The sequence below is a fragment of the Leuresthes tenuis genome, unplaced genomic scaffold (genome assembly GCF_036924035.1).
Source record: "Leuresthes tenuis unplaced genomic scaffold, fLeuTen1.0.hap1 SCAF_7, whole genome shotgun sequence".
Lineage (NCBI taxonomy): Eukaryota > Metazoa > Chordata > Actinopteri > Atheriniformes > Atherinopsidae > Leuresthes > Leuresthes tenuis.
Window position 1 is genome coordinate 23,015,077 of NW_027325361.1, and position 23,430 is coordinate 23,038,506.

The 23,430-nt window shown below is 44.4% G+C and overlaps 2 protein-coding genes across 6 annotated transcripts in view; one reads left to right on the top strand and one right to left on the bottom strand.

The window, feature by feature from the left end:
- The window catches only part of palld (palladin, cytoskeletal associated protein), a 54,022-nt gene extending 36,250 nt beyond the window's left edge, over positions 1–17,772 (top strand). For 4 of the 5 annotated variants that reach the window (XM_072389999.1, XM_072390001.1, XM_072390000.1 and 1 more), the window contains 12 exons: positions 7,743–8,420; positions 9,231–9,375; positions 9,675–9,776; positions 10,547–10,585; positions 11,527–11,748; positions 12,158–12,307; positions 12,603–12,691; positions 13,680–13,812; positions 15,395–15,602; positions 15,683–15,848; positions 15,943–16,076; positions 16,178–17,772. In XM_072389999.1, coding sequence (XP_072246100.1) covers positions 7,743–8,420; positions 9,231–9,375; positions 9,675–9,776; positions 10,547–10,585; positions 11,527–11,748; positions 12,158–12,307; positions 12,603–12,691; positions 13,680–13,812; positions 15,395–15,602; positions 15,683–15,848; positions 15,943–16,076; positions 16,178–16,338 — 2,227 coding nt within the window. In that variant the 3' untranslated portion in view covers positions 16,339–17,772. The remainder of the gene's footprint in view (positions 1–7,742; positions 8,421–9,230; positions 9,376–9,674; positions 9,777–10,546; positions 10,586–11,526; positions 11,749–12,157; positions 12,308–12,602; positions 12,692–13,679; positions 13,813–15,394; positions 15,603–15,682; positions 15,849–15,942; positions 16,077–16,177) is intronic. The other variant, XM_072390002.1, reaches the window with a different exon arrangement.
- cbr4 (carbonyl reductase 4) lies at positions 17,006–21,570 on the bottom strand. The gene is made up of 6 exons (XM_072390005.1): positions 21,457–21,570; positions 21,091–21,239; positions 19,925–20,045; positions 19,661–19,797; positions 19,043–19,177; positions 17,006–18,954 (listed from the first exon to the last, which is right to left on the bottom strand). The coding sequence occupies exons 2-6, from the start codon at positions 21,233–21,235 to the stop codon at positions 18,776–18,778; spliced, it is 717 nt and encodes a 238-aa protein (XP_072246106.1). The 5' UTR covers positions 21,236–21,239; positions 21,457–21,570; the 3' UTR covers positions 17,006–18,775.
- Between the last annotated feature and the right edge of the window lie 1,860 nt (positions 21,571–23,430).

The following is a 23,430-nucleotide window of genomic DNA, read 5'->3' on the forward strand; positions in this document are numbered from 1 at the left end:
ACAGCTCCCCAGCAGCAGTCATTATTCTCCCACTGGAGCAGACAGACAGACACACATACACCCTGCCTAAACCTCTACTTGTGGTTACAGTGGGAAGTCACAGCAGGTTACTGGTTGGTGTCTGTCCCCTTTACATTTTTTCTCAGTATGCTGACAGTTGTTTCTCTTGTAAAAAAAAAAGCATGATCTGCTGTATATTCTCTCTGCATTGCACTGCTGAACAAGGAGCTTTTCGGCTGCCAGGATTTGTCACATATCTGCGCTGTGACTCAGAGCTTCCTCTCAGCAGTGTGTTTGTGTTTACGAGGTGCAAGTCATGAACTCGCTAATGAAGTATTAACAATCACTTTCTTGTCGAGGTGTTACTTGCGGTTTTATAGAAAGCGGGAAACATGCGTGTTAAAGAACTCCATATAGTGCTGGCTACCCACTGGGAGCTTTCCTTGTGGCTCATCGTCACCATACGTCTAATTAGCAATGAAAGTAAAACACTGACCGAGTCAGTTCACCGATGGATACCTTTGCAGGCCACATGCTTGGTTTTTGATTTCAACCAAATGGAAAAAGGCAGAGGCAGGAAATTTGTTCTCATTTGGGAGGGAAGGAGGTTTGTGCAACAGAATAAAAAGTGAAATGAAGTCACAGGAGGCACAAGAGAGCAGGAAAGAAGATCATTTCACATGGGCCTCCACAGTCAGAGATGGGCAGTCCTTAAAAGGACATGGGAGACACAGGATTGGCTGAGACACCAGACCAACAAACCGTTGGATTGGTCCGATGGGCTAGAGTGACCTGCATGGAATGGAGAAACTTTCCAAATAAGGAAGAGAGTTGTGGGAGCTGACCTTCATAACACAGACAGGGAGCTGGAAGAAAGAAGGGAGAGCTGAGGGAGAGGGAGTGATGAGAAGATGAACAGAGGGAAAAGAGGAGCAGGGGACCAGGCAGGGTGTATGCTTGGGAGTTGACAGCATGGAAACTAACTGGCCTCAGTGATCCCCTCATAGAGAGCAGCCTGGCACGTTAAACACAGAGAAACACACAGATGAGTACACATCACCCTACATATACACACACATGCTCAGATGAAGACATTGTTTCCGAATGAGATCGATCAGCCTGTGATTAGATGCTCCCTACAGCTGCTGGTGCAAGTGGTGAGCCTGGCTGTTTGTGTGGCATAGAAGCACCTCCCTGTAGACACACTCACAACTGGCCGACCACATAGCTCCCACTTGTGAATGTTAATTAGAGGGTGTAATAATGTGTACACACTCCACTCTTATGACACTTCTGTTACCATGATGGGATCCACTCTGTCTCATCTCTTAGTGTCAGTGATTCAACTCACAAGGGATGACTCGTATCATCTCCTAATGGCTGTCTGACCTTTCCCCAATAACTACATGAACACTCTACAAAGCGCACACACCACTCCACTGGACCGGATCCCTGGCCCCCTACCTTCCATCAGCATGCCATGACTCATCAACCAGTCTGGAATACGGACTCTAAAAATAGAGGCATAACACACGAAAATAGAAAATGATACATTCCGTAAAAAAGAAAAAAGATGTACTTCATGCCACAAAAATGAGGGAGATGATTCTCTTATTGAGAAATACTTGTAAGCATACTTGTGTGAATGAAGCCAGATACGTGTGGTTGGGGCGAGAGTGTCTGCACACACAGAAACAGTATGTGTTACATAAAGCTATTATATTCCATATGCTCGGAATGGACTTAATAGCTCCCTCCTGTTCTTTGTTAACAAATGAAGGGTAGATAATGTGTCTGTGTGGCCAGAGACAGGATGTTTCCAGTCAAAAAACTGGTTTCAAATGTTACTTTACAATGGACTTTTCTAATTTGTGTCACCTAAAACAGAGGCTTGTTCAGGTCATTCATTTCTAACATTTGTCTTTGATTCTCTTTCTGAAGTCCAAAATTACATCAATTTGAACAGAAAGGAAGGAGTAAAAGAAATAAGATGCGCATCTCTATTTTTTTTATCACCTTGTCTTTCTTATGGGTGCATTCTTTATGAGCAGCTCAGGAGCAGAAAACTTGAAGTCCTTGATCAGAACAATACAGTATGTGCCTGAGCTTTTAATTTGAAAGGAGCTGCTCTTAGGCAGACTGCAAGCTTTTAATGTGACGAGGAGGGGCTCGCAGGCTGACTGACTCACTCAGAGAGAGAGCGACTGCGTCTGTCACTGTCTGACTGCACAGCGCTATATATGTTCCTCATACCTGGCAGGGCAGCACTGAGACGCAGTTCACTCTCCTGCTGGGATATATCCACACAGAAGATCAGAACACTGAAGGTACAACTCTTTTTTATTCTACTGTGTCAGCTGTGAAAAACTTGTGTAAGTTAAGCAAACTGGAGCTGGAGTGAGAGACTAATGGGAAAAAAATGTCTTACAGGTAACAAGAAGGATGCTTTTCTTTAACTCTCAAACTTTGAAAATAAATTTTATTTCCTCTAACTATAGTTTATTTTTAGTTTTTAATGATTATTTCTGATTTCTAACAGAGACAAATAATTGAATTCAAATTATGGAGTAGAAGATGAGCAATTGAGGTAGATTATAAACTTTTTTTCATGCTCTCCTCCTTTACCAGTTTTCTGTGCTAATGCTTAAATCATATGTTTCAGAATGGTTGTTTGTTTTTCCTGGGAGCACACAGAGGCTGAGTGTGGTACCCATTCATTTGCCTGAGGCTCAAAAGGGTAGTGGGTTCAGGCTGCGGAGAGAAGATGCATCACTCGAAAAGTAGTTTGTTAGTTTTCTTTCCAGCCTTGTGTCTGTGACTTAAACTGACTGCGTTTATGTGACGGGGTTCATTTGTTTGTAGAGCGTCTCGGTGGAGTCAGAAGGATTAGTTCACACAATAGAGTCTCAAGTGAGAAAGCCTGCGTCTTACTCGGCTGTGGCTATTCCACTGACTGATTTCTTTACTCTCTGCCTCTAATTCTCTCCCTGCTCCCCCCTCCTCCTCCTCTTCTTCTCCCTCCACTCCTGCTGCTAATCCCATTTGATGGCAATGTCTTTCCCACTCCAATCCAGAGAAGAATGTCTTCAACATTCCTGCTATAGAGAGAAAAAAAAACACTCCCTGTCTCACTTGGACAGTGGGGAGAAGAGGGATGGGTGGATGGATGGAGGTATATGGAGAAAAGCAGAACTCACTGATAGTGTAGAACCCCTCTTCGCCTCTTTACTTGGATTTGAAATATGAGCCAAGATAAAGAGTTGGGGAGGAAAGTAATAGTGTAAGAAGAAAGAAAGAAAGTAGGGCAGGGAGAAAGTGGAAGATCGGAGCGGCTGTGAGCTGTTGGTGTGGTTGGAATAAGAAAAACGCTCTGTGCTACGCTTTAAAGAGAGGGGGGGGGAAGGAAAACAGTCTGGTTCTATTTTATGTGGTGTGTGTGCAATTAGAGCCAGAGAGAAAGAAGAGAAGGAGGAGGAGGGGTGGAGGGGATGGCGGCACCCGGGAAGGAGTGGGATTGAAAATGAGTTAAGGACAACAGGAGAACAAAGGCAGGGGGAGAATAAATCAGCGGCTGTGGAAGAGGTGAATGATGGACAGTGGATGAATGGTGAATAAAGTGTTCCCTGAAGCAGCAGCTGCAGCAGCCTCTTTCTGTTGTATGCAACATCTCGGCTTCTTCCTCCTAAACACTTTATATTACAGTTTATTTCCTGGTCAGTCCAAACTGCACAACAGTGTCACCATAGATGTGACTTAAAAGAATCGCACTCGTTTACGTAGAAATCCCCGACATGAAATGTTTCTAGAGAGAGATGACACAGGGAAATCAAACGTCATCAGACTAACCGTCTAACTATTAGTCTGACTGATGTGGCGTTCCAGCTCAAGGGCTTCAGACAAACTCATGCTGACGCACTGTAGTGATGAGGCAATACCTGCAGGGGGAAAGCAAGGTAGCTGTGAACCAGGTGTGTGCAGGCACATCTAAAACAACATACATCCTGGTTTTTTTGTACTCAAATTATGGTGATTTAATTGTGCATATCTATTGCCATGAACTTCTGGACCATGTAAAAGTTTTGATCAAGTGATGTTTGTAATGGTCTCATGCACGCTCTCCAGGTTGTGCTTGTGTTGAAGGTGTGATACTTTCACTGTTTCATTATAAATCATTTACAATGGCAAGGCCATGCTGTTACTAATGCAAACAAGCATTTAGTTTATAACCTGAAAGCAGAGCTCTCACCAAAGCCTCTCCTTGTTCGTCTTGTTGCGTGACCAGGAAGATGCCTTGTTCTACACTTCTGATCACACTTCTTCGACTTGCACGCACCCACAGACTGTAAAAGACAGCAGGCACTGTCTTAGTTCTCCTCATGCCATTGTTTACAGAAGGAAACCCCTCATTACTGCTGATGTACACTCAACAACTTCCTAAACGCTTCCTGTCATCAGCTGGCGAGGCTAATAAAGCGGCTCCATCTTTTACAGCCAGCTGCAGAGCTAACAAGATGGGCAGCAGATAAAGCCTTGAATGGCTCCTAGTTTACTTCGGCATAGGAATGAGGATGAACCACACGCCATACGTGTTCAGGAAGCACAAGCAAGCCACAGAGAATGCTGTAGTCTCTATTTATCAAAGCAACATGCTGCTGGTGAAGATGGACTGTATCTGGCACATCTCACGGTTGGGCAGACTGAAACATCACAGGGCTGTAAAACACTCCTTCAATTATATTACAGTCAGGCCACTCTGGGAACTGTTTATTGGGCTATCAGAAACTAGAGAGACAAAGTTCCTCCAGACCACATTCCTTTTTGTCTTTTCTATGCAGCCCTAACACAGAAGTCCTACAGTCTTGGCCTATTTATACCACCAGAAGTGGAAGCAAAAAAGAATGAGAGAACTGCTGAGAAATATATGGTTAAGTCTAAGGAGCTGGAGCGTTTTCTCTGTGAAGCGTAGCGCTTTGTGGGCCAGTTGGCTCAGGCCAGAACAGCAAAACACAGGGCCGTTGGCATGACGACAGAGGAACACTTCCCTCCTAACTCAGTTCTGCTTCGCCACAAGAGAAGTAACCCTGTGCTGGTTTTCAAGCCTTTACTTATTATTTTTTACAAAAGCAGAATGGTGCAGGTCAGGCTTTAGGAAAGACTGCACTACAGCAGCGGATGGCTGGGATGAAAAAGTAGGACATGGTGTGCTTCTTGTTGTGGCCTTGTTATTCACTTTGTGGTCAATGTGATCTGGAGGATGAGAGGCGGAGGCTGCTCTGGTGCAATCACAGAGTCTGGATGACCTTTTGAGAGTTCGCTTGATGTAAATCCTGAAGTGGGCTGTGAAACTACTCATGCAGCTGGAGAAAATGCAAGCTGGCCTTTTCATGCCCTTATAAATATAAAGCAAATGCCTAAACAAGAGTCAGAGGCCAATCTATTTTGGCAAAATTAGGACCCTATCTTGATGCATGGGTTTCTAGGACATCAACTGACATGTCAGTGCAGTTTAATATTGATTCATTCTGTATCATATGCAAATTGTCATGGATTTCATGACACTGATGCAGTTTTCAACAACAACAACAAAGCTTGTCCAGTTGTTACTTAATCTCGGTTGAGGATCGTGTTGGCATTGTGATGAGGAGAGAGAGAGATGAGGCTGCGAGGAAATTAAGTGTGTTTCCTTTCTGCTTGAGCAGACAGGCAGGGTGCTTCTGCCTCCAAGAACACAGCCAAAAAAGGAAGCGCTGCAGAGCGCTGCAAGCCTCACCAGCTGCCAAACTATTCCTGTAAAAGCTCTCTTTTGGTGGAGGTCTGAACAGGAGACCTTTGGGGAATGTAAAGGAAAATGTATACAAAGAGGGAGATGTGTTGAACTGATCGTGTGCTCTCGCGTCCAGTAAGTTCTGTAAGAAATTAGAATAAAAGCAATGGATGCCCTTGGAAAAATGTCTGTTTATTTGTGTCTGTATGGTTGGCTTTTTAAGGGAGCATGTGACCAACATGAATGAGACAAACTAATCTTTTTTTTTTGTTACCTGATGCTACAGCTGGCAGTTTTGTCACATACTCACTGGTCTTGTTTGTAAGTTTGTACCAGCAGGAACCTGAAGGGAGGGAGTTTTCTCTGCACAGTGACAGATTAAAAATAAATTTAGAAAAAAAAACAACAGTGGAAACAGTCGACTGATTATTCAACATCTGGAAAAGATTTTGGCACGTGAACTCTGTGGACTCTGGACAACATGCACCAGTGGGATGTACAATATATTCTGAGCCGGGAAGAACTCATCAGTCTCACATACACATAGCTGTACAACCTTAAAGATTTATAACCTTTCAAACTTTACAGAAAGACCCTCAGAAAGTTTCTAAGAGTGCATTTCTGTCCTGTGGTTATCGAGGTTTGCCCTCTTTAAAGAGCCTAAATTACCCTTATTTAAAAGTTTTTGGGGGTCTACTAGAAGGGAGTTTATATGTTTCACTATTCAAAATTTTTTTTTGTGACTGGCTGCTATTGCAGCATCTCTTGTCACCTTTAGTTTGAAACGCTATGTTTTAGCTCCTGTCACTTTAAGGGCCCTCTTCTGAAAGACCCAGTCAGCTCTTACTGGTCCAAAATGTCGCAGTTTGAGGCGCCTGTTTATTGTTTCAGTCATTTCAAACTAGCCACAGCACTGTCAGTATGCAAATGTTTGTGTATATTAATAAAGGAACCACAAGCGAACCACTTCAGGCAGTTTAGGATTCGGGTGTCCTGTGTGAGAGAATAACTCCGTTTGGTGTGGACTTGAGCATTTGGAACTTTACAAACCTTTTACATGCCAAAAAAAGCTGTAAAACGCACTGAAATAAAGGAAAAACCCAGCATAGTCATATATGCTCTCTTTAGAACCCTGCTAGTGCTTTTAAAGCTTGTGTCAATAATGCAGGGAGAAAAGAGGTTTGGAGCCGATGACATTACAAAAATCTCTACCCTCTTACCCTCTATCACACAATGACGTTATAACTGTGAATCAACCAAGCTGGGGGTGAGAATGGACAACCACACCTCTGAAAAAACACAATACTTCATCATTAGCACTCATCCCTGACAAAGAGACACGCCAACATTATATTTATGTTTTTCTTTAATCACGAAGCCATTCAACGAGGAGGAGCCCCCTTCTTATTTCACAGATATGAAAACATTACATCTGAACCCTGCCTCCGTATCAGGACAGTTTACAGTCAGTTTGCCAAAAATGCTACACTGTCAGACAACAGTAACAGAGCTGTTTTTCTCACTATAACACTTCTGCAATCGTTCCTGCAACACAGTTGCAGTGCTGTCAGCGGCCTGGCTTTTCTTGGTCTTGGTTAAAGGCTGATAAACTATCAGTCCAAGCTGCTTATGCAGTGGTTTCCTCTCCAGAAGTTGTGCATGAACCACTTTTTATGCCCAAACATGTCCTTAATTTCTTGTGTTTCTGTATCACTCAGATGTCCCAATTCTTTGACAGGATCCATTGACTGAGCTCACATCTGGTATCCAACCCTTTTGCCAGTTGCATTCTGACTATAGTTGGATTGAAACTTGCTGTTGTGTCAGGCATAAACTGAAAACAGAAGCATAATTTTGTAACGTGTTTTACTGGTAACCTTGGTATAGGTGCCCTCCAACTATTGACAAACTAAAAATACAATTTAAAAGAGACTGATTGGTCGACTGTATGTTCTGATCCCTGTCACTCACTTCACAGGAATGCGTCCCAGCTGAAGCAGCTGCAGGACCAGATTCTGTTGGAGCAGCAGGAAGCAGCCAACTGGCAGCAGCAGGAACATCAAAACCAGGAAGTTCCTCCTCCACCTCAGCAACCTCTTCAGGAAGTACCTCCACCCGCACCACCATCTCCACCTCTCCCCCCTCCTCCCTCCTTCCAGGAGTTGGAGAGCAGCACAGCCATGCAGGCCAGCACATTCAACTACGCCCGCCCCAAGCAGTTCATTGCTGCTCAGAGCCCCAGCGGGGCGGGCTTCCTCACCCAGTCCTCCGGCTCGTCTGGGTCCAGCCTGTCCTCCCCCCTCTCTCCTCCCACCCCACACAAACCCTTCAGCAGAGTCGCCTTGCCCCCATTCACCAAAGCTGGTAGCATTGAGTCTCCGACCTCTCCTTCTTTCCCGCCTCCACCTCCACCCTTCCTGAGCGCCAGCAATCTATCCTCTCCCTCAGGCCCTGCCCAAGACTTCCCCCCTCCTCCCCCTCCTCCCCCTCCACCTGTCGCTGTGTCTCCAGCCTACTCAGATATGTCCTCACCCTTCTCCTCCGTCCCTCCGTCTCCTGCCTCCAGCTTCCTGACTTCAGTGTTGCCCTCCTCACCTTCCACACCCGGCAGTCCTACAGTCAACTCACTGGGCCTTCCTAAAGGCAATGGGACAGTGTAAGTGTACCTCACACAGACATTTACACACACAGCTGTCATATGTCCAGTTAGGTGAGTTGTGCATGCTCCTTATACACAGCATCAAGCCAGAACAGTGCGTCCCAGGCGAGTCGAGCTCTCCTTAACATAAACCTTCTGGTGACTGGAAGCAAAATATCTGCAGCTGAATAGAAAATGACATGCTTACATTTTTATACAGCATGTTTACAGGGAAATGCTAACTAGAGAGGCCACACAGTCCCACACATGCATAGTAAAAAATGCTCTGAAGGTATAAGCCCCCATATGGCAAGAAAATATACACCATGACCTCAGAGTGAAAGGTCTTTCCAAATCAAACAAACATTTGCACATGTTAGCATACATCTTCAACCAAGTTGGCATTTCTCTGTTAAAAGCCATCACTTGAATGATGATCCAGCTGGTATCATACTTTCATTCTGAGCTAGCCGTATCGAGTAAGCTGATAAAAATCTGTTGTATAGGTAATCCTCCTCTGATGACTGCCCTTGAGGGTGAAATGTACTTTTTTTTACCTCCATCACGGACATTCCACCTTTAGCTCTTTGCCAGTTATTTTTCATCAGCCCCTCACTCACTCCTGCACTCCCCCTCTCGCCCTGGCATTCCTGCTGCGGTCGTAGAGAGATAAGAAGACACGTCGTGGAATGCAATGGCTGGACATGTCCAGATAAGCGTGGAGGGAGAGAACCATGGAGCAGAGATAATGTGTGTATGTGTGTAACGTAGACAAGCAAGGAGCCATGATTTTAATGCTCAAATTTGTGTCTTTTGTTCCTCTTTCAGCAAAGCGTTCCCCAGGAAGTCCTCGGTCACCAAGACGCCTCGCATGGCCTCTGACTCAGACATCCAGGGATCCAAGGATGCAGTCATCCAGGATTTGGAGAGAAAACTGCGCTTTAAAGAGGAACGCATAAGCAATGGCCAACAGGTGTGGGATTATATGTGTGTGTTCTCCTCTAACTGAGTTGTTGATGGTACTGTGTGTGATCAGGGAATGTGCGTGTTCAGTAACACAGATTAACAAGCATTTAAAGGAAACTATTCGTGAAGGAAAAGCAATTCAGGTAAAGAGTTCTTAAAGAAGCATATGTTCCATGCAGCCTTGAATAAACTAAAATGTTTTAACACGAGGCTCAGATGCAGCAGCAAGGTGATGGTGTGGAAAAGTGTGTGTTTTGTGCAACTGACACACTAACCCACGCTGACCCCATTAATCCCTGCTTCCAGAGGTTAACCTATGAGGAGAAGATGGCTCGCAGGCTGCTGGGGGCTGACAACGCTGCCACAGTCTTAAACACACAGGACACAGTGGAGGAGCCAGTCACACAGGTACAGTGGCTCTTCATCAGGAATATCACACACACAGACCTCAGAGCATGGGAACACTTCACAGACATATCCATACCAGCAGTGCTTTTTCATCCTTCTGTTGCATGTACGGCATATGACACAAGCGCCTTTCTGTCTTGTCCACCGATACACCGCTGATGTCATTCCTATCTCGTGATCACCGGTTTTCCTTTGTGTTCCGCTGTGTGCAACCCCACCCTGAGTCACTGTAAACACTGTGGAAGAGCACATCAAGAAAGCAAGGTGTAAACACTGCCAAGTCCTCTGGGGCCCTCCATAAAAAGCTCTGTTTATGCAAACCGCTAGAAACCAGGGTTGCTGGAAACTAACGGAGGAGCAGCACTGAGCGAAGCTGATGTGGCCATTTGTCTGTGGGCCAACAGGCGGTTCCGTGGAAGGGCACAAAAATAGCACCTCTACCCACAGTGGGTTGAGCTTTTCTTTCAAGAGCAGTCCAAATTTATATTAATGATAATGTATAATCACTACTTACAATCATATGTGTAATTTATGCTTTCATCCTGATATCACCCATAAACAGTACTAGAGCACAAGTGTTCTGTGTGCTGATGCCTCTTTGCATGAGAAGCAACATTACTGTTTGGAACTCTGACCACATCTCTAAGCCTGTGAATGCATCACCAGCAATACATTGTGCTACAACACACCCTCCAGAACACGTAATTCCCACACTGAGTGATCCACGGCAACAGAAAACACAAACAAAACTTCTTTTTTCCTCCCCACAGGACGCCAAATCAGCTGATACAGAATTTTGCCCTCAAAAGGTTGCTTTTCCTTCTTCTGACACCTGTTACTTTTTTGTTTTATCCACTTTCTGTAAAATTTCACTGTGTGCAGCCGTGACACAGGGTCACACTAACATCTCAGGCGGGTATGCGTTGACTTGATGTGAGAATTAGCTGATTAGGAAACAAATGGAAAACAAAAGGGAGCTTTACAGATTTTGTTTCTGATCACCGAGCTTCCAAATCCACCTGTCACTGTGTTTATTCACAGGTTTCTGAAAATCCCAAAGAAGGGACTTTAAAAACGAGCGTGTACAGTTTATAGTGTGTAACATGTATAAATGTGCAACTTTCACTGTGTTTTGTCGTTAAGTATGTGAATGATGTATGAAGCATGCCTTACAGCTTGCATCCTCAGCACCGCTGCTCTGCATTTGTGATTAAAGTAGAATGAAACAATATCTTTATGGTGTACTAAACAATGAGTGCAATTTTTTACTTTGTAAAATTTTATTAAAGGAACCTGTACTATTGCAGGATAATTACCTCAGCAGAACAGAACGGGCCACTTCTTTGACTGCTGTTTTTCTGAGCAGCTGAGTTAGTTGAGGAGGATAAACGCTGGCTCTGCAGCTGTGCCCGAGGCCTGTCATTATCTGTAGAATGTGTCATCAGACTGGGCTGCTCTGCAGATGTTCCCCGCTGCCTCGACAGAGTGATGAGAGATTGATGGAGATGGTGGGAAGGAGGAGTGGCTCATCTGGGGAAAGAGAATTAGAAAACTGGAGGAAAGTTGGTAGTTTAGATTACATTAAAGACAGGTTAATGAGTCTGTAAAAACTAGAATAGGTCAAACAGAATTTTACTGACAGCTCTTTGCACCCTGTCATGACTGCATGATCACACAACCCACTCTTGTCACTGGTCCAGCTGTTTGTCCTCAGCCTTCCCCTAAATCTGCCTCTTTCTCCGGCATTTAGGAATACAAAGTATCCAGCTTCGAGCAGCGATTGATCAGCGAGATTGAATTCCGTCTGGAGCGTTCTCCGGTGGAGGAGTCAGACGATGACGTGCAGCACGATGAAGACTCCGCCGGCCGAGGAGTGGCACCATCCTTCGACCAGAAGCTCAAACACTACAAAGTGTTCGAGGGCATGCCAGTCACATTCTCCTGCAAGGTTAAAGGAGATCCGAAACCAAAGGTGAGTGGGTTTACTGGAGGAATGTCAACATCCCAAATTAATTAAGGTGGTGATTATTATTATTAGATGGGTCTTATATAATTTCTTGAGCATTTGTGATGGCTCAGCTTTGCTTGGAGAGCTGCTGATGTGTGATGTTGATGATGGAAGGTGTAGATATTTTGTTCATATGCTCTGTGTGATAAGGAGAGGCCCTCTGCAAGAACACACACTGGCCTGGGCTGGCTGCCTGGCTCTGCAAGCATTTATGACATGCTGATGACAGGCTTCATGATGGAATATGAAAAGAGAACAGATAAACACAAAAGAGTCATAGAATGGTTCAGATTTTTGAAATTTTACCATCTAGTTAGTCCTTTGAATAACTTTGCCTGTAGTTTCAATGTCTTTTAAATATTTCAAACGTCAGGTCTACTGGTTTAAAGATGGCAAGCAGATCTCCAAGAGGAGCGAGCACTACAGGATCAGCAGAGACCCCGATGGAACCTGCTCTCTGCACACTGCCGCAGCCTCACTGGACGATGACGGCAACTACACCATCTTGGCAGGAAATCCAGAGGTAAAGTCCAAAAGAAAAAAAAGAAAAACCTCAAGTATTTATATTTGGGAGGCAGCAGGAGACGGCTGCGCTCATTATCAGGAGAAAAATGTGTACTGAGATAATGCTCTCCAGCCTGAGGAGGAAGTGGGTGTTCAATGAGGCAGGAAATCACTAAAAGCCCTCAAAAGGGTCAAGAGTTCATGTTGTACAGGCTGTCTAGCAGCTCCAACACTCACATTTTATTTCCTGCCACATGTGGTGTGTCATCACCTCATACGCTGCCTCTCTGCCCTCGTTTGTCCTCCCCTCACAGGGCAGGGTGAGCTGCACCGGCAGGATGATGGTCCAGGCGGTGAACCAGCGAGGCCGCAGTCTGCGATCAGCACCTGGACACATGCGCAGGTGAGGCTTCGCTGAGCGACAGCAGATGGAGACAAGACAAACAAAATCCTGTGGTATCTTAGTCAGGACCCCCAGCTGCTGGCTGGCACATGTGTTACAGGCTGCTCGCCATCTGCTCAACTTCTGCAGTCGCTCCACATTTCCGCACAGATTCAAATGGATTTTCCACAAGGGTTCTATTTACGCAAATGTTTGCCATGAGCTGAATCACACTTTGTTCTTTGTTTAACTGTCTGCTCAAGGAAGAAAGGCAGAGTGTTAATGAGAGGGAACACCTGTTTGCTCTGCTCTGTTTTTCATTGCTCTAATGACCTTGTATATATACAGTGCGCAGTCATGCAAGGCCAGAGAGTGAAAAATGCACAGATGATCACAGACATTCTGATGGCAGCTTAAAGGACATAAAAAACACCTGTAAGCTGTTATCAAGATGAACACTCCCTGATCAGATAAAATATCAGAGATGTTGTGGAGTGAGAAGAGATGGAGATAACAATCAGTGTCTCCTTCTCTTTTTATTTCCATCCTTGGCTGACGCGCAGGTGGGGCGGTGATGTCACTGTTGTTGTAGAGAAGATTCATAAAAGCGCCTCTGGGTCCTGACCCAGGGTTTAAGGAGACTCTCACTGGTCACAAATACAGAAGAGTGTGAAAGGTTGACACCAGATATGTAGGAAATGTGTAGGAGAGAGAAGAGCTGATAGTTTGGGTTTTAAAGGAGTATTTCACTGTTTCTGAAATATCCAGAAAGAGCCTCATACCTCTGAAATGATGACGTAATCTGTCTCAGAGAACGCACCAAAAAAAGCTCTTGCCTTTTAAGCACCAGTGAGAACTCAACATTCAACATGTTAAAATCAGTAAGGATTTAATAAAATGTTGTCTTATATAAAATAAAAGAAATAAAATCTACCATACCGTCCAGACATGAAGCTGTGGAAAAACAAATTCTATTCCTACTTTATGTTGTTTTCACTCATTTTGTCAGGCCCAGGTCCAGGTCTAGAGACAGTGGTGACGAGAATGATAACATCCAAGAGCGTCACTTCCGCCCCCACTTCCTGCAGGCGCCTGGTGACCTCATCGTCCAGGAGGGCCGCCTGTGCCGGATGGACTGCAAGGTAAATACACACCTCTGGTGCAACCTGCACCAACAAACAAGCGAGTGTTGGTGATAAAGGAGGGGGAGGAAGGTCACAGTGATGCTCTGCTGTGTCTGTTTTAAACAGCTGCTCTGCATCGATAAGGGTTTATGGAATTGTAAATTTACCAGTCAGCTGATGGGAGGCTTCAAATGGTCAGTGCCATTGCTGATTATTTATAGTGAGCAGGGGGGTTGATACCTAATGTAGAATAAAATGTAACACTTCAGTAATAAATGAGAAATATTTTGAGAAATATGGTGATTATTTTAAAATGACCAGCCTGATGAATATCACTATTATCACTGTTGAAGATGATTTAGTCCATTAAATCCGCTGTATTTAGCGCCGAACACTTTTCACTGGTAAGAATAACATCAAACTAGCGTATTTAAAAAGCACATTGGTTGTAAAAAAAGAATAGTCAGAGTTTAGTTAACCAGACTTGATTTGATTTACCCTTCTGTACTCACTTTGTAGTACAGATTTCACATTATTGATTTAATTCATTTCACATTATCCCAGCATGTTGCTTCACATGATAAAGTGAAGAGAGTGAGATGCTCTAAAGACAACCGAGACATGACTGGAAAGGAATAAGCCCTCACCAAAGAGAATATGTTAATCATAGTAATACAGAAAGCCATTTCAGATCCGCCCTTTAATTCAGCGTCTGGACTTCTTTCAGTGAGGCTCCGTGTCAACGCTGCCAAACACACATTTGCCTTTCCGTGCATTCCAGTTTCTTCAGGGAATATGAAAAAAAAAACATCAGAGACTAGATGTTTCATGGCTTTGCAGTGTTATGAACGGCTTACAGCAGACAGAGAGAGTACAGATGTGTCATTTTTCAGGGATTAAGTAGAATTAGGTTTTTTACAATTAATCCACCCCCCACACCCTCAAGCTCATTTTCTTCCTTTATTCGCTCTGTCTTCACTTCACCTCCCTGCAGCTCTTAGAAACTACTTTAAAGCTGGTTCATGTAGTAAAATATAAAGAGACCCACAATTAACTCACTATAAAAAGACTCTTTTTATGCCAGTCAGAAATAGAATGAGCCTCCATTCCTTTGGAGTCTGTAGCGTCAACGATATTTATAGCAAATATTTATTTACAGGTCATTTGTGGCTTTCTGAACTTTCCATTCTTGAAATGGAATCTTGACTTCTAAACATCTCGCAGACCCCTTCCAGAACTACTTATCGCTGCTCGTCTGCGTTCCTTTCTGTGAATACTGTTGTCCATTTGGAATTGTAACATAAACATGGGTATCCGCAGTGACACATTTTCCAGGTGGGCAGGGTGCAGCAGAGCAGGTGATGGCTTTCTGCAAAGTTAATAGACAAGTTTTTCCTCTTTGCAGTTTGTTCCCATGACGAAGCATGCGGGTGACCAAGCTTCTCTGGACAAAACACAACAGACAGAGATTAACAAAGCTGTTTTCATGCTCCTAATGAACACGCCCCTCTCGCCCCCAGAGAACAAATGCAGCAGATATACTCATTTTCTCCAAGTATCCTTCACTTGATAGCCTGACATTCTTTTCTGTCCCTGACAGGTCAGCGGATTGCCAACTCCTGACCTCATTTGGCAGCTGAACGGACAGACCATCCGCCCTGACTCTGCCCACAAGATGCTGGTAAGGGAGAACGGTGTCCACTCACTGGTCATTGAGCCTGTGACGAGCCGCGACGCAGGCATCTATACCTGCATCGCCAGCAACAGAGCCGGCCAGAACTCCTTTAACCTGGAGCTCATCGTTGCAGGTAAATGGAAGCATGCACACAGGGGACATGTGTGGGTGGGATTTAGTGCAGTGCAGCTCAGTAACAAAGTTTTTCCTTAGCTAAAGAGATGCACAAGGTCCCTTCGTTTATCGAGAAGCTGCAGAACACGAGCGTTGCCGAGGGTCATCCTGTGCGACTGGAGTGCCGAGTCACAGGTGTTCCCTACCCACAAATCTTCTGGAAGAGAGAGAATGAGTCATTCACTCACAACACAGACAGAATCAGGTAATAAGAAAAATAAGCTTTTAAAAAAAAAAAAAAAAAGAAACTGAAAATTTAAGTAGTAGTTAACTAAATGTGCCTCGATGCTCTTTTCCAGCATGCACCAGGACAACTGTGGCTACCTGTGTATGATCATCCAGCCAGCTTTGAAAGAAGATGCTGGCTGGTACACAGTGTCTGCCAAGAATGACGCGGGCATCGTCTCCAGCACAGCACGTCTTGACGTTCACAGTATGTTTAAACTGCTCACTCAATCAAACATTTCATCTGTGGCCATCATCTTTTTACCCCATTCTGCTCAAAACATTGAACTTTCTTTGTTCCCTCCCCAGCTCAGTGGCAGCAACCTAACCTCCCCAAGCCCAAAAAGGTGCGTCCCTCCACCAGCCGCTACGCCGCACTGACTGAGAGGGGGCTGGACGTGAAGGCGGCCTTCTTCCCCGACTCCAGCCCGCTGCCGCCTGGCGGCCTGGTGGAAAGCGACGACCTGTAAAGATCACAGAGGATTTGCGACGTCAACCCCAGAAAAACCCTGAGAGCTGCCCTTGATCCTTGCACACTCCGAGACACATGCTTAAAGACAGTGATGAAGGGCAGCAGCACCACCGCTGAACTGCAGACACGAAGCATCGGTGGGCAGAGAAAGATGGTGCAGTGGCAGTTTTCATGTTTTATTGACTCATTATACAACCCAGTATAGTACACAATTCATCAAGTTGTCCTGGAAGATGATTGAAGGCCTTACCACGACAAAGAAAACTGCTCATAAATATATTCACTCACAAACCCGTTAAAGTGCCTTTCGATTTAGTGAAGATACAGAACAGGCTTAACAATAAAGCATAGAATAAGTATGCATGAATAAATGGTGCCACTTACAATACACTGAGTATAGACAGCACTGCTCACCAGCCATGTGCAGTGGAGAAAAGATGTTTTCAAATATTCAAAGCAACGTAGGTTTGACAACAAAAGATCAAAGACTTTAACGATGTGGGCTTGTGCAGCACAGAGCTAATACCAAGTGTTGGATGATAGTTAAGAGCGTCATACAGTCTCAGTGTTGTCAGGTTATAGACAGAAATACTGGAGGAGGCAGGGCCTTATAAAACTGTATGTCTTTTTCTTTTTTAAGCAGAAGAAATGAGTTTAGTAAAAAAAAAAAAAGAAGGATTGCGATTGCCTGAAGTTAAGCTGGCTCAAACAGGATGGTCAACAAAGGGAAAAGCAGGTCGGCAGAGGGATGCGAGTGTGTGGTAGTGACTAATAACCACAGATGTGATAGTGGCAAATGGAAAACATGAAAAGCTTCAGTGACGGCGGTACACTTTGGTGAGGTTTTTTTTTTTTCTGCTTCTTTGATGTTTTTTATTTTTGAAGTGTGAATTGAGATGTTCTCACTGCAGAGAGGGTGCTGTGAAAGGTTTCAGCGGATTTCTCACACACATCACAGATTGTCCATTTTATTTTTATATGAAAAAAAAAAAATTTCTTTCCCAGCAATCATGACTTAAATTATATCTGCAACCTTCTGTTCACTGACAAAACTGTCTGGGGTTATGAAGTTTTATAAATATATTTACTGCCTTAAATCACTTAAAGAAAACACCGTTTCTTTGCATGTTATTTTTGGACACTCGTATAGTGCCAAACAGCTTTTATCAGGATGTATAAAAACACAACTTTTTTTTTTCTTCTGCAGTATTCAGGGCTAATAAACGATGAAAAATGAAAATAAAAAAAAGGTATATTTATATCTACTATTTTTGTCTCCTCTGTAACACTTCACAAAGTGGACGTTTGTCTGTTTGCAACAGCTGACACTTACAGTGTTTGCACATTTCTATGCCAATCAATGCTTGTATATGGATTGTTCTCCCGATATTATTTTAGGTTATGAACGTTAATAAAATTCAATCTCTTCAGAGACGGTGTGAAATGTTTTCGTACTCCGGCAGGCTTCTTGTAAAACTTTAAGGGAATGCCAGAACACGACAGAAACACCGTTCTTGCTGGGCTTCAGCGGAACCCACAGTATTGTTTGGGACACTAATGCACATCAGAGAAAGCACAAAGTTGCACACTGAAAGTAAGAATTATTCAATTTATCAACCGTAACAGCATATTTTAGTGAAAGGGAAGAGCAACGCAGCTTTTCAGATCTTATCACTGGGCATGACAGTCACCTCCAACCCCATCCATCCACACCGCAGGTCCAGAGCTGTAACCCGACACTCAAAACATTCCCAAAGCTAAAAATACCCCCCACCTCCACCACCACCTCTAATTTCCTCCAGCTGCAGCCCAACACGCCGGCTCCCTGGACAGGCCCCATTAGAGGTGGGATCAGGGGCCATTGGATGGGGTGGCGGGGGGCAACATGTGTCGGCTGTGAGGGGGTCTCCCGAGAGACGTGGGGAAACAAAACACGAGCGTTACAATCAGTAACAGTCATGGAAAAAAAAGACCAACAGCGTTAAATCTACTGAATAAATTCAGGACCTCGGGGCACGGAGGTCTGGACTGGGCCAGACACTCTGGAGTCAGCAGCGTTAGTCATGATGGACTGTCACACGCTTCAGGCCACGCCCACTGTAGCTGCACGGAGTGACTCAGCAGAAAGGCAAAGAGCAGCAGGCCAGCGGTCTGCTGGCAGCTGCGAGTTTCTGTCCCCTGCAGCGTGTTTGAACAGCAAATAAATACATTTGAACAACATTAAACTTCTTTGGCAACGATGTTTTCAAAAACCGACTTTCTGATTCGCATCAATCTGATGCTTCTCAGTCAAGCGTAACATAGAGTCGTCTCTCTATCTATCACTTCAACATCCATGCCTGAAAACAGACATTTAGTGCTCAAACACAGGCAGAACGCTGCCTCACTGATGTTGTTTAGAGCAGTGTGATGGCTCCAGAGGACACTGTTACTTCCTACATGGCCAGCTGCAGCCCACCATCCACCACCAGCACCTGTCCTGTAATGTAGGAAGACTCCAAAAGGAAGAGGACAGCCTGGGCTGCCTCCTCTGGTGTGCCAAATCTCCCCAGAGGGATGGACCGTGCTCCGTCCTCTTCCCTCATCCCTGCGGTCATGTCGGTGTGTATGAAACCTAAAAGGGAGAACAGTAAGTTGACAGAGGTAGAGATAAGAAAGGTGACGGGCAGATGCTTAGAGGACAGAGAATAAATGTACTGTACCAGGAGACAGCACGTTGACCCTGATGTTGCGTGAAGCGACTTCTTTAGCAAGCGAGCGAGTGAATCCTTCTAAACCAGCTTTACTGGCGCTGTAGACACACTGGCCAGCATTCCCTTTTAGGCCCACTACAGAGCCTGCAAACATGAAACACAAATCCGTTAAGATTGCTTGGTATGACAGAAATGTTCCAAAATGAAACAATACCTCGTTTTCCCACCCATCAAATACAAATTGCAAATCACATCCACAGCTATGTCTGATGGATGAAGGCTTCCTGGCTCTGAGTCTGAAAAAGGTTCTCATTATTGTATGTAACATAAGACAACTCAGAAACAAGGAGCCTAATGAGCTGCATGGGTGAAGCCACTTCATTCAGGTCCCATCCTGTTTCAGTCTAAAACAGAAAATGAGAAGCTAATGCTTTCCAATCAAATAAAAAAAAAAAACACAATAATAATAATATTAATGATGAAATTTGAAAAAATAGTTTAGAAAAAAGATAAGTAGTTTCTTCGCAAAAATGTGAAACAAACAGCACAAAGCGCTTTAAACTCAGGTTAAACTATCATCTACTGCCACCTGGTGGCTAAGCTGCACAGAAGCAGAGCAGTCAGTACCTATATTAACAATGGCTGCTCCCTGGGTGTGCAGCATGCTGCGCAGCGCTGCCCTGCACGTCAGCATGCAGCCCAGCAGGTTGGTGTGAAGCTGAGCCACCATGTCTTCTGACTTGGTCCTCAGTAACAGAGCGTCCCTGAGCGACCACACAGAGAAACGAACAGATCAGCCAGAAGGCTGCAAACTACTCTGTGATAATAACATTATGTCCACAGAATATGATATTAATATAGAAAATAGAGCATCTCCATCCTGGTGCTCACCTGTTGATCCCAGCAGCATTCACAAGATACGAGATGTTCCCACAGGTCCTCTGGATCGTGTCAAAGGTTTTCAGGACCTCCTGCTCTTTTGAGACGTCACAGCTGAAAGCCGCGTGGTCAGCTACAGAGCGCGCGCGCGCACACACACACACACACACACACACACACACACACACACACGCACGCACACACACACACACACACACACACACACACACACACACACACACACACACACACACACACACACACACACACACACACACACACACACACACACACACACACACACACACACACACACACACACACACACACACACACACACAGGGCCTGTGTTTATTCACAGCAGTTTATTCGTGGCAGCTTCAGGCCCCGGAAGTCTGGACAGATTAACACTGATTGCAATGATTTACGCTTTGTTTCAAGCCTAAGTGTGATTGAAAATAGAAGAAAAACAGAATGTCAAATGCTGAAACAGAGAATTTAAAAAAAAAAATATATACCAGTATTCATTTTGAATTTGATGCCATTAACACATTTCCGATAAACATGAATAACCCGAACAGTCCCTGTCCCAGCACAGGTGAATAATGTGTAAAAGGATGCCTTTCGACCAACAGCATTCAGATCTTTTTTAGAAAAGGAGCTAAAACATTATTTCAGCTCTGGATCTGCTGCTTCTCCACTGAGGCCTCAGCATCAGGGTAAATGAGACAAATGAAGTGCGCTGAAGTGTGTCGCTCCACCCCATCAGTGCTCAGCACTATGTTTTCTTCTTTGGGCAAAACCACTGCAGAAACAATCTGAGAATAACTATTGTGGGCATTAAACCTGAGTTGACTGAGACAGAAATAAATATGCTGAAAATACTCAACCAATTAGAAATGTTCAGCTCTGTTCAGGCTAATCTCAAAAGTGCTGCCTTCCTACCAGACGCCTTTCTAAAGTCCCTGGTTCCTGTGGTTGAAAGGCAACGTTAAAGACCTTTGTTTCCTGGAAAAAGGTTCCTAGCCCTGGAAATCCAGCTAAATGGTGCTTTAAAAAATGTTGTTTTAATTAAAGAGTGCTCCCTGAATGAAGGCTTCTTCCACATGGGGCGTGTGTGTCTATATGTGGCTATGTGTTGATATCTCAAAGCCTTTATACACAGTGCAGCGCTTTACCTCCATGCAGAGTAGCCACAGTGGCCCGGGCGGCATCTTCATTCCTGGAGACTACAACTAACCTGCAGCCCCTCTCAGCCAACAGGCGGGACACAGACTTCCCAATCCCCCTGGAGCCCCCACACACAACCGCCAGCCTGGACATGACCCTGAAGGAAAGGACACGTGACAATATGGCAGGCTGTCTAACTTCAGCATTGGTTACTTTAAATACTTTAAGTGCATATTTAAGCATTTATTTTAAATGCAAAAGCTCAGTGGCGCAGCCCTTAGTCTGTACTGACTGCTGCTGTTGGTGAAAATAAGCCATTTTTCGGAAACCTAAATATTATGGCTTAGCGTTTTGTGCGACAACCTATTGCCTACCTTGTTTTCTGTCCGCCACACCCGTCTGACAACCGCTGGTTGAGATGAAATTACTTTACTGTGTAAAAGCGACTGTTAGCGGGTTGGAGGACAGGGGCGCCGCCATGTTTGTTGTCATTGCTCTATATTGGCCGGTAGAGGGCGCAGCGGACACGCACTGCTTTTTTTGCCTCTCAACGTTGGCTGCTGAAAGCCTGAGGACGTACAGCTGCTGCAAAGAATGTGAATAATGAGAAATATTTTTGATGAAGTCCGTTATACCATTTTGTATGTGGTAAGATAGAACACCATCGGCTCAACGTTTTTATTTGTTATTTTTTACATTAAGAGGACAACCTTTACAGGAAACATGCCCCAATTTGTTTCTCTGGAATTATTAGAATTATCTCTAAATTGTAGTCTATTCACACTCATACTTGTATAACAGAGGCTCCTTACAAGCGACAACACAGACTGCAGCACATTTTAAAATGCAGCCATTCATTTTTCTCTCTCTCCATGCATCACTATTCCCCCATGGAAATATATTTCACCAGGAATAGCATTACGGTTCACCGGTGCTCTTACAATGAGAAATGATGAGAGTGGGTGGCCTTAGCCCACACCTGGACAGTCCATCAGACTGAGACACTCAGCCAGATTGATTTGCTGAGGTTAAATAACATTCACAACCTTTGGCAGAGCAGATCTCTGGCCCTAAGCCCTGTGGATCACACCCACAATGCAGGAGAAAAATACCACCATCACAAACATCACAGAGTGCTTCAAATGTAGTCAGTGTTAACCGCAGCATTCATCATTAACTGTGGCTATATGTTAGAGGAGAAAAGCAGAGGGGATTTGTATTCAGATCACCTTCTTTCCCTCCTTCATACCTACATGATCCTGCCGGCAGAGCCGTATTGCTTCGTCATGCACAAACACACTTGGTTCAGTCCTGCATGACAAAAGCTGTTATGTTTTGCTTGATTTCCTGGAACTATTTTCTGTTGTTTTTTGGGGGGGAGCTGCCATGTCTGTCTATATGCCCTGCACACACACAATGACTGTTGTTATAGCACAATGTAGAAAATCTATACAGAGAACACAACTTCTGTTTTTCTACTGGAGTAAAGGGCTCAAGGACTCCGCCAACTCTCTTATCACTTTAGTGACTTGGTGGCTCACACGCAGTTTGCTTAAACATTACGGAGAATTCTTGACCCTGAGGCTCTCTTCCTGGACTCAGCACAGCCCTTGCAGCTGTGAATATTTTACCTACATTCTGTACAGTCAGCCTCTCCCTATTTTTAAACACCTACCCAACCTGCAGTCGTGTCGGACTGCAATGTTCCTGCAACAAACTCCCGTGCGCCAAAGCAAAACATTTTGGCCAAAATGCGATAAAATATGTATGCTGTGTATTCTTAGCAAATGCACTTATTTTTATTACTCTTATTCAGAAATATCTCATGCTTGAAATAACTTATTGCCATGGTAACCTGTCCTCTGGAGGATCTGCGTGCAGCACAATGACCTCCATGGGTGCTTGTCAGTTCCTGTCAGTGTTTCCCAGCTGAGCACACCGGGTAGGGCTCACCTCTTTTTGCCAGGATCTTCCTGGACACACTAATGACCACGTGTACCACGGCTCACGGCAAAATGCAGTTACTGAAAAACAAGCATCTCTTTGCTGCTTTTCAATGCGTGTGTACACATACCCACAGACTGTACAAACATAGATCTGTCACTCAGCCCCGTCAGTGGCACTTCCAATGCGTTTGATTCCAGTCCTGGTTCTGCTCTGCATGTCGTCGGGGGAGAAAACAGAATGCCGCGGTGAATAATGACAACTCTCCCAGACAACATGGAAACCATTTGATTTTATTGTTCTAGATTTTTTTTTCTTTTTTTTCTTTCTTACAAAATGCGAGTTTCCCTCAAATGCTTCAGAATATTTTTCACATAAGATGTGTGCCAAATAGGTTCGATTTC